The 10,691-nt window shown below is 31.3% G+C and overlaps 1 protein-coding gene across 7 annotated transcripts in view; it reads left to right on the forward strand.

The window, feature by feature from the left end:
- Positions 1-10,691, forward strand: part of LOC108755186 (nuclear factor 1 X-type) — a 316,149-nt gene that overhangs the window by 50,447 nt on the left and 255,011 nt on the right. For all 7 annotated transcript variants that reach the window (XM_018498052.1, XM_018498050.1, XM_018498056.1 and 4 more), the window contains 2 exons: positions 5,468-5,659; positions 5,805-5,988. In XM_018498052.1, coding sequence (XP_018353554.1) covers positions 5,468-5,659; positions 5,805-5,988 — 376 coding nt within the window. The remainder of the gene's footprint in view (positions 1-5,467; positions 5,660-5,804; positions 5,989-10,691) is intronic.

A 10,691-nucleotide genomic window follows, 5' to 3' on the forward strand; every position in this document is an offset into this window, starting at 1 on the left:
ATATATTATATGTTTTTGCTGCGACCTGAATGATTATAGAGCGAAATAAAACAATTGAAGGGAACTAAAGACCAAAAATAAAAAGGTTGAGAATAATCAAAATCTTGTAACTTGCGACTTGTCTCTGAGAGAATCTTTAGTGACTACTGAGGAAAATCAAAGAGTTCTACTTCGAGGGCCGCGGAATCGTGGTTTATACATATATCGATTTTCCCTTGATTGGTAGGAATCTAGTTAAGTGATGAAACACTTTTCTGGTTTCTGGGTTGGTCAAAATTTGGGGTACATTGTGTGAAAGAATAGAAGTCTGTCTTACAACAACAAGTGTCAGTTTTATTTTTACGATGCTTTCTTTTTAAATTATGGGGAAATGTACATGCAGCGGATAAAACGAGCGCACGTGCATTGTCGGCACAGGACTGTCAAACACCTGCCTTCTGTATTTTATGGTCGCGGACATCGTGAGAATCGTCCGCGATTTCACTGTTAGGAAAATGTTTAGGCTTCAGCCTCACGTTTTCACTGATATTAATCGTCTTCTTAATATCGGTGTCCAAGGAGAGTGTCATCGACGCTGCATTAGTTTCTCGCGTCCACTGATTCTTATTTTATCTTAGCTAACGGAGAGATACTGGAGTCTTTGATTTTTAATTTTTTGTGAGAAAGATTTTTATTACTTTTTAATTGTCTTATGTGTTGGCAACTCCAGGACTCTGTAAAAAAGAGAAAAAAAAAGTTGTGAGAGTCCGCTGAACGTAACAAGTCCATCCACTACTCCAACGTCATCGATATCGCTAAATCATTTCTCTGGAGGCAGGGTGCTTCTGGCACAGCTTCTTCGGTGATATGGTCAATAGCGCAGAACAGCTCATCCTGTAATATATTCACTCGTGCGTTTTTGGAAGCTCAAACGACCTTTGCTAAGCAGGATTGCATTCCAAAACTCGGTACTGTCAAATCCAATATCATTTTATTCTTATTCAATGTTGAATGAGGATAAATGATATGACCCGGAGTTCATAGATAAATGACATTCGGAGTTTACATTCAAGTTTTGAAACTTCAGTTCGGTCTTGGCTCTCTTAGGCGAATTTTGCGACTAATCCATTAACTTTCGCTACTTGTCTTTTTTTAAATTTTTAACTATGATTCCTCAGATTATACATGAGTGTGCTCTTGGTATAATTTTATTTTTATTAAAATAATTTAATTATCAATATTATACGATCTTCACAACAATAATGTTTTGAGACTAAGCAGCAATCAAGAACGATTAATGACGTCACATCTTTTATCTGTCCAATTAGAAGCTAAAATGAAGCATGTCATGTCACTAATTGTTCTTAGATTAAACCTGCTTTGTTCGAAAATATCAGCATCATTAAAACAACATACTGAAAAGTTAATCTCAAATGCAACATACTATTTTACTTACTTGTGAAATGTTAATTTTTTTACTATGACATCTTTCTTTTCATATTTTTTTTTAATATGTGCACTTTTGCATTATTTTAACGTCTCTTCTTCTTAATAAAAATATTTAATAACACTTTATTTTTGCAAAACGTACAGTCAGCAATTAAAAAGTTGTTACTTATGGATCCATAAAAATCAATCGCTCAGTGAATTTATAGCTGCATTCCAAACTCATTAAAAAAAAAGTGTTGCAACCTTTTAATTGCAGAATGTACTAAAGTTACAAAATGCAACAAAATGCATTTAAAAACACTTGAACGCCATATTGTAGACAAAGGCTATAATCTTCATTGGTCACAGTTTTTTCTTCTTATGGTATGTCCAGTTAGTATAGAGATCAGTTAGGGTAGTGTTTAATATTGTATATAGCAAAAACGAGATATTACTTGTATATCTTAAACTTTTTTTATTAATAAATTTTGACGAGTAACGAGCGACGGTCAAGATTTGTTGAAGGTCATTCAAAGTCATGACCTTGACAACATAGATCATTGCAATCGGTGAGGATGTTATGCAGTTTTACCATATTCATATTTTTTCGTACAAAATATTTTATTTCTCATATTTTTCCACATACCCGATAACAATTTTTCTCATAATTTTTTATAAATTTTCATAATTTTTCAGATATGTTATATTTACTCCTAGAATGATCGCTTTCTCATTATTTCTCATATTTTATTTTCCATATTTTCCCACACACTTGATAATTTTTTTCGTAATTATTCCTAAAAATTTATTTAAAACAAAATTAAAAAAAATATAAATTTTTCAAAATTTATTATCAAGATTACTTAAACCTGAAATTATTTTTATCAACTAATTGCAACTCACATTTTAATTTTTTTTTAATTATCGGATTTTGATCCTGGGACTTCAGAATTATGTACTGTACATTATCTGTTACGTCATTTAGAAGTATTGATGTACTTCTTTCCCTTTTTGTTTATATACTGATCAAAATTTTTTTTATAATGTCTCATAAAATTTTACATAATTTTTTATACAACAATTTGTAAGTAATTTTTTTAAATTATGAGAAATTTTTCAGATTTTCTAATATTTTCTCATATTTTTTTTCCAACAACAAAAAATCTTATAATTTCTCAGGAGGATTCTATGAGAAACTATAACAAATTTTTTAGATTTTTTAATATCTTTCTTATATTTCTAATATTTTTTCTATTAATAAGAAATAAAAAATCTTTTAATTTTTCAGAACGAGTTCATAAAAAATTTACATATAAAAAATATGTACATAATGGATAATTTTTAAAAATAAGCAACTATGTGTTTTTTTTCATCACTTGATTTATCTCATTATTCTGTTCATAAAAGTATTAAAGTAAGATTTAAAAAATTAATAGTTTACGAGTTATTTAACATTTTATGTTAATATATAATATACGAGGGGGGACCCAAAAAAACGGGAATTTCGTCATAACTTCTTTATTTCTCAATATTTTAACACCAAATTTTAATCACCTTCAAAGTATTCGCTATTGACCACAACGCACTTCTCCAAACGATTCTTCCATTGTTCAAAACAGTTTTTAAATTCACTCATCGGGATGTCCTTTAAGCCTTCCAGTGATTTTTGTTTCACCTCCTCCACAGTGGCAAAACGCTTTCCTTTCATATTCCTTTTGAATTTGGGGAACAAAAAGAAGTCACAGGGGGCTAGATCCGGTGAGTATGGGGGGTGGACAATTGGTGTCATGGCGTTTTTGGTCAAAAATTGCTTCACGGAAAGGGCGGTGTGGGCCGGCGCGTTGTCATGATGGAAGAACCAGTTTTCGCCGAAATGTAAAAAGTTGTTTTACTAAAAAAAATCTCACAGGCGAACCGATGCACTCACAGCGACACAACTTCGCACACTGACGCAGGTGGCGTGACACTAACGGACATGTGGTCAAACAATAGGTTCCCCCACTTTCCCTCCCCACCACAGCGTAATTCCCGGAACTTATGGGTCCCCCCTCGTATAGAATGAAGCATAAAATATCTCATGAACTATAACTATTGGTTTTTTGATATCACTACCTTAATACTTTTATATGCAGAATAATTAGAGAAATATCATATTATGCAAAAATTATATAATTCCATTTAAAATAATAAAAAGTAATGAAGGCTGTCAAAGCAGTTAATAGTATGATTATCTTATCTTTATTTAGTTCATTCCATAAACTTTGATGTGATTTTGATGAGCGCAACCATAATATAATAGAATTTTAACGTTTCGACTTCTCTTTGACTCTTCAGAATGAATTATCCAGTGTAAGATCATAAATTTTTATTTTGCAATCAAATTTATCATGTAATGTGGGAGTTTCTCAACAGATGACAGACTATTGGAATCACAACTGAAACCAAATACGAATTGGAAAACACACACAATACATTGGCAATTACAATTATTTTTAAAAGATATTTTTCCTACACTCACCATAAGCTCCATAATCCATTACGTAATTAAAATTACATAGATAATAAAAATTTTTTCGTAGCAGACAGTTATACTGATAAAATAAAGATAAATTTAGAGAATATACGTAAAGTATACGTCTTGACACAACGGTTTTTAAGTGAAGACTATGAATACTTGTTTATAATTTGAACAAATGTCACGCATTAAAGTCAAGGTATAAAGTTAAAATCATAATATTTAATCGTTATTGAAAAACGTAAAATATGTAGAATCTAACTTTTCCGTGTCTGTCTGTAAATTTAGACTATTATGCTGTTGTTTGATGAGCAACATTTCTGATATTAATCGGTTATTAAAAATTTTGTCCAATAGTTCCACCTTATTCCATTGAAATTCACGATTGTAACGCATCCTATGTTCTGATATAACCGACTGTGATGATGTTTCTTTTTATATGATTATGATATTCTGATATTCTGATTTGTAGTTTCTTACCCGTTTGACGCGCCCACATATGACGCTTCACAATCATTAAAATTCATGCGGTAAATCTCGTTTTTCTTAGATGAATCCGGAAGTCTGTCCTTATGTGTTCTAATGAATTTATTTAACTTATTAAGACTGAAAAACGACATTTTTGTACATAAGTTATTGATAATTCCTTTAAATTTATTTGTTTTTTATATACATATGATGTAGTGAACCAAGTGATTTTTATTTAAAAAAGTAGAAGTGACCTTAAAGTCCCAGAAAAATGATCTTGAGAACAATTTTTTGCTCATCATAATATGTGCCTCTTCAAATCGAATAAGATCTCTTGTGATATTTTTTTGTATCACCAAATTCAACGGAGATATTTTAAATGATTAAGTTACAGGAAACACCTTGTATACATACACGCACACAGAATGATTCATTTTAATTGTCCGTCTTAAATGTCTTAAAAAAACGTACTTTCAAAAATGTTTTTAAATAAAAATTTTGGTCCGTGTATATATATATATGTATATCAATAGCCACAGACTAAAAATTATAAATATATTTGACTTTATTGTCATATACGAAAAATTTGCTATCTTAAAAAAACTTTAATTTTTCATAATATGACTAAAAATAAAAAATTAAAATTGAAGGAAATATATTTTATAGGGAATAAAGAATATATTATTACTTCTGATAAAAAATTTGAGATAACGTTTATCTTTTATGTTTACAAAAAATATCAAGTATCGCAAAAAAGCCATTATTGACACATTGAATTTCAATTATTTTGGAAACCTCACATGCTGGTGAAATTTGGCTTGTGGTATCATTTTCAGCATCTGAAAGTTTATAAGAAACATCTTATCTGATGTAGAGTAATTTAAAAAAAATGTTTTTTTGTAAAGTAGTGTTATCTACTAATAAAATTGTTCTCTAGCTACATTGAATACGTGCAAGTATTCTTTTTTTCAGGAAAGAGTGATAATTACTTGTTAGACGAAATCGATGAATCAATAATGCAACTCGGATGATTGTCATTTTGGTTTGTAATTTATGATGTCTTTTCTTTTTTTTTAGAACGAGAAGCTGGAAGTAAAACAGAAATGGGCCTCGCGGCTTCTAGGAAAATTACGAAAGGATATCACGCAAGAATATCGAGAGGACTTTGTATTGAGTATTACGGGAAAGAGGCCAGCGATGTGCGTTCTAAGCAATCCTGATCAAAAGGGTAAAATGCGTCGAATCGATTGTCTTCGTCAAGCGGACAAGGTAAGTCTGATGACCCACGTACGCTTTTACGCATCCTTATCTATATTTCATTAAATGAATTTTTATTAAAGAGAGTCATTAATATTTAACAGTAAGAGTTTTACAATGCAAACTCTTATTATAAATGCTCGCATCTCTGTGATAGGTATGGAGGTTGGACCTAGTTATGGTGATTCTTTTCAAGGCAATTCCATTGGAATCGACGGACGGGGAACGGCTTGAAAAAACTGCGGAATGCGCGCAGCCGGGACTTTGCGTCAATCCTTATCATATTAACGTTTCTGTCCGGGAACTAGATCTCTATCTCGCCAATTTTATCACGAGTCACGGTAAGACAGATAACAGATTACAATCAATAATCATCGCGATCGAGAGACCAGTAAGCCTATTCAGGGGCATGTTCGGATTCCGATCTGAGTGTCTCCCGGATGTCATGTCATCCTTGTTTACTGAACTGTTAAATAAGAATGACATAACATCCGAGGAGCATCCAGAAGCTCTATTTTGTAACTTTTAACGACAATGTCGATATTGTTATGTATCGATATTGTCGTTGCGCAGCTTTTTCACTGTATAAAATACCTGCGCAACGACATCGACAACTGTCGGTAGGCGTGTAAAGATAGTTACAGAATACTGCTGTTGGTGGGAATCAGAACATGCCTCTGTAACTTCTTAACGGTAATTTTACTAGCTAGGGATGTCGAATTGTTGCGCAGGTACTTTACATGATAAAAAAGCTGTACAACGACAGTACGAGGTGTGTATAAAAAATTCGTGTATTGAATTTTATTCTGCCGACGTGGTGACGCTGTAAGTTTCTACAGTAGTGCAACGTCTCGGGGGAAGCGTCACGTGTCCTTAGTAAAAGTTAGATTGAGTGAGATTTCTGCTTTTCATGTCTGTTTTTATTAACGTACTTTTGGTCGTGTTGGCGGAATGGAGCGAAACGTTTTAACCGAGCAAAGAACCAACCAAATTTCTCATAAAACTTGGCAAAAACGGCCAGGAAATTCTTCAAATGTTAGAAATCGTGTATGGTGAGTCTGCTATGAAGCGTAGAATTGTGTATAAATGGGTGGACCGATTCAAGGAGGGAAGGGAGAGCATCGATGACGATGTACGAGCGGGGCTCCCTTCAACATCACTATGAGAACATTCAACGTATTTACGATTTGGTGAAGACAGACTGTCGAATTACCACTAGAATTATTGCAGAAAAACTTGAAATAAGTAACGGTAGTGTTCAGATAATTTTAAAAGAAGACTTTGCATGGATTCTGCATCAGGACAATGCACTTTCGCATACCGCGTTCGTTACGCGCGAGTTTTTGGTTAAAAACAATATCACTACCGTAGACCTCCCTATTCACCTGATCTAGCACCTTATGATTTTTACTTGTTCTCTAAAGTAAAGAATATCATGCGGGGTGAACATTTTGTGGCTGATATCATAAAATGAGAAATGACGAAGCTCTTAAAGGAACTGACAAAGGGAGACATGCAGCATTGCTTTCAGGAATGGGAGAAGCGTTGGACCAAGTGTATTCTGTCAAGGGGAGAGTACTTCGAGGGTGACCACATCCCTATTACAGAATAATTTAATTTGGATTTTTGGTGAACCGAGTGCACTTTTTGTACACACCTCGTATAACGATACCGAAATGTCGTTAAAAGTTACAGAATAGGCTTACAGGTACCCTGTAATTTAAAGTAACGACATCGTTGCGCAACTTTTGTATTATAAAATATCTGTGCAACGAATGTCGTTACTGTCTTAACGAGTTACAAAATAGGGTACCTAAGCACCTATCATGAAACAAGTCGGAATAAATTTTGATCGAAATGTTCCATGATAGATACTCAAAAAATATTTGAGGATTGATTTATTCGATAATTTTGATCAAATTTAGAAAATAATTTAACAAAGCGATTAGCACGTTTATAGTAATTGCACTAAAAACATTTATTTATTGAATAACTATTTATTCGACAAACATGCTATAATTCTTAGTATGTTCTTAGTCTGTCTTTTTTTATTAAACATGTTTTTAAACTGAAGTAAAGTGTAACTAAAGTGTAAAATCCGTGTTTTGCTCTATTTTTATGCCAGAATTTAATAGCTATCAACAACTTTTCAAAACACTGTAATAAATTTATTTTCGTTAAGTACTTTTCGAGTACTTATAAAGCTAGAAAGTTACAGTACCGCCAGCATTAGCATTACATAAGATATTCAACTGGCTAAAACCTCTTGAATGTTTAGGATCATGTCCTGGATAACATATTTATCAAGATCAAGGCCAAATTTTATTATAGTTTTTCAGTACATTAACATCTTTCTGATAGGATGCCAGATTGCAGCATCAAATTATTAAATTGCTTATCAATTTAATTTGTGATATTACTATAGCAGTTTGCGTTTATAAGTCCGAAAAATCATTTCGGTGCACAGTCAAATGACTATATACTTAGTATATAAAGAATATAATTTTACATAGAAATTATTTAAAAATCACCTTCGACCTTAATAGGCATTAAACGCTTACTTGTTGTGTATACATTTTTTACTTTTAGCCACTTTTTCGGCAATATATCCCACCGCGACATATAAATTTCATAATCTTTTAATTTCGAAATTAAAATTTATAAATATGAATGAATTTTTGTGAATGTGACATATACAAAGTTAAATATACATCTCATATAATCAAATGATACTATTCTCATGCGAAAATTCAAAAAGATCAAACTTTTGTAAGATTGCACTATATAACGAAAATATGGTATAAAACCATAAAGTAATTACTCTCAGTATGCTAATCATAATAATTGCTTACCTTAGTGATAAAATTTCACTAAAATTAATAAATTACTCCACGTTTTAGAACATTTCAGCGAAATTGATGAAAAATTTGTTAAAATTTCAATGAAAGTGAATTTTTTAGCTAATATCGAAGAATCGTTGAAATTGAATTGACATTTCTCTGAAATTTCTTTGAAATTTTATTGAAATTTCTCTGAAATTTTTTGCTGAAATTTTTCTAAAAAGTGTTCGAAAACGTAGAATAATTTCAGCGAAATTTTTCCACCAGAGTATTGTATTCTTTGATACAATTGATCCATATTGGTATATGTTAATTACATTCAAAAGAAGTTACAAATTGTAAGATTATATATAGAGATGAAATTTTATACAAAACTTACTCAAATTTTTACAATTATTATGAGCTTCATTTACGCACTACTTTCATGTTTGTCTACATAATGCCTTGAAATTTAAGAATTTTTTGACTTTAGATGTGTAGAAAGACATTATGTACTTTCTATATGTATGTGCAAGTTACTTTTTCGATAATTCATCCTTTTATGTATTAGTTGTAAGAAATGTAGGTTCAACTTCAAAGTCGCGTAATTTGGTTAAGAAAAATCATTCAAGAAAGTTTTTAAAAAAGCATTTTGTAAAACTATATTTTTTGTAAAAGTATTAAATTTTTTATGAAAAAAATTTTTTTTATTAAGCTGTAAACTTTTGAATGTAGTTTTATAGAATATAATAAGGTAATCTTTAATTGTTAAGATACAGAATTGTAAAAATAAAAATTTAAAAAAAAAAACGGTTAAAAGCCGTTAAAGTACAAGTTTAAGATTTGATATGATCTTTTACTTTTTACCTGCAATGATGTTTATTGACTTTCGGTGACCTGAAATTATGCAATTTTGGATGTTTTGAAAATGTTTTCTATTTTTTTTGTTGAGCAGTATATATTAATACATTTTAATATAAATTTAATATTTATAATATATTAAAACACATTTTTTATGAAAAATATAATGTAATATAATATAAAAATTGACAAAAAACTGAGCGCTAACTAATGGATAACTGTTTATTGTGTGAGATACGTATGAGAATTATGAATAATTGTGAGGAGCAGTTGTGAGCAGTAGCAGATTTAGATAGAGTCCCGACATCTAGGGGCGTCATCTTTTTAGTAACCGAGATTAAAGTTAATCTTATATTTGTGCAGGGTTGCCAGGTGTCGCATTTCCGCCAATATAGCCAAACGCTTACGCTTGGGAGAAAAGTAGTACCTTCGATGGCAGCCAACTCTTTTTTTGGTTGTTCATTTTGAAAGGGACGCCAAGAAATACAGAACTTAGGACACAAAAATGTAAATCCGCCACTGGTCGTGAGAAAGCTTTTTGAGTGTTGGGAAAATAAACGAAGGATTTCAAGTTCGAATCTTGTGTTCATCTCCGTTAATCTTCTTGTTCCGTTGTTTTGAATTGTAATTGGACAGTACAATCAGTATATTGAAATAGATTTACTATTTAATGATAAAAACTTGTTAACATTTGTCCACTTCTGTTAAATTTTGTTATCAATAGGGTAACTCCGACAAATACGATGCGCTAGGATTTACGCCGCAGAAGTAAAAAAAAAGTAGAAAGAGTGGGGGTAATTTTCCCGCAAATATTCTGTTACATTAGCCTTTATGTTATATTAGCATTGCGATTTCAGCTTCTTACTGTTAATATTAATGAAATTATTGTAAGTTAAATTGATTTGTCATTGTAATAAGTAACGCCATCATAAATTATAATCTACATAATTACTATAAGGTGTGCAAAAGGCTTAGTGATTATTTCGTATGATATATACGTGTAGTGGAATAGCATGTTGTGTAATAAAATACAAGTGCTTTGCTTTCGTATTCTTTGTTTAATTTGTTGTCTTGTATATCCCATCTGGTTGGAATATACGGCATTTTTAGCGAGCGGGATTTATACCTACAGCATATAAAGTGCGCAGATTAAATTCAGTGCACTAAATGCAATAAATGCATTGTATGAAATATATACCTCGTGTCATAACACTTGTAATATATAACACATGGATCAATAAGTCCCGAGACTAACAATGAAAACAACATTTTTTTTGCAAAATTTTTTTTTATTCATCAACATAATCACCTTTTAGGGTGATACAATGGTTCCAACGCTTTTCTAATTTTTCAATACCATGTTT

This window comes from Trachymyrmex septentrionalis, unplaced genomic scaffold, assembly GCF_001594115.1.
Source record: "Trachymyrmex septentrionalis isolate Tsep2-gDNA-1 unplaced genomic scaffold, Tsep1.0 scaffold86, whole genome shotgun sequence".
NCBI classification, from domain to species: Eukaryota; Metazoa; Arthropoda; class Insecta; order Hymenoptera; family Formicidae; genus Trachymyrmex; species Trachymyrmex septentrionalis.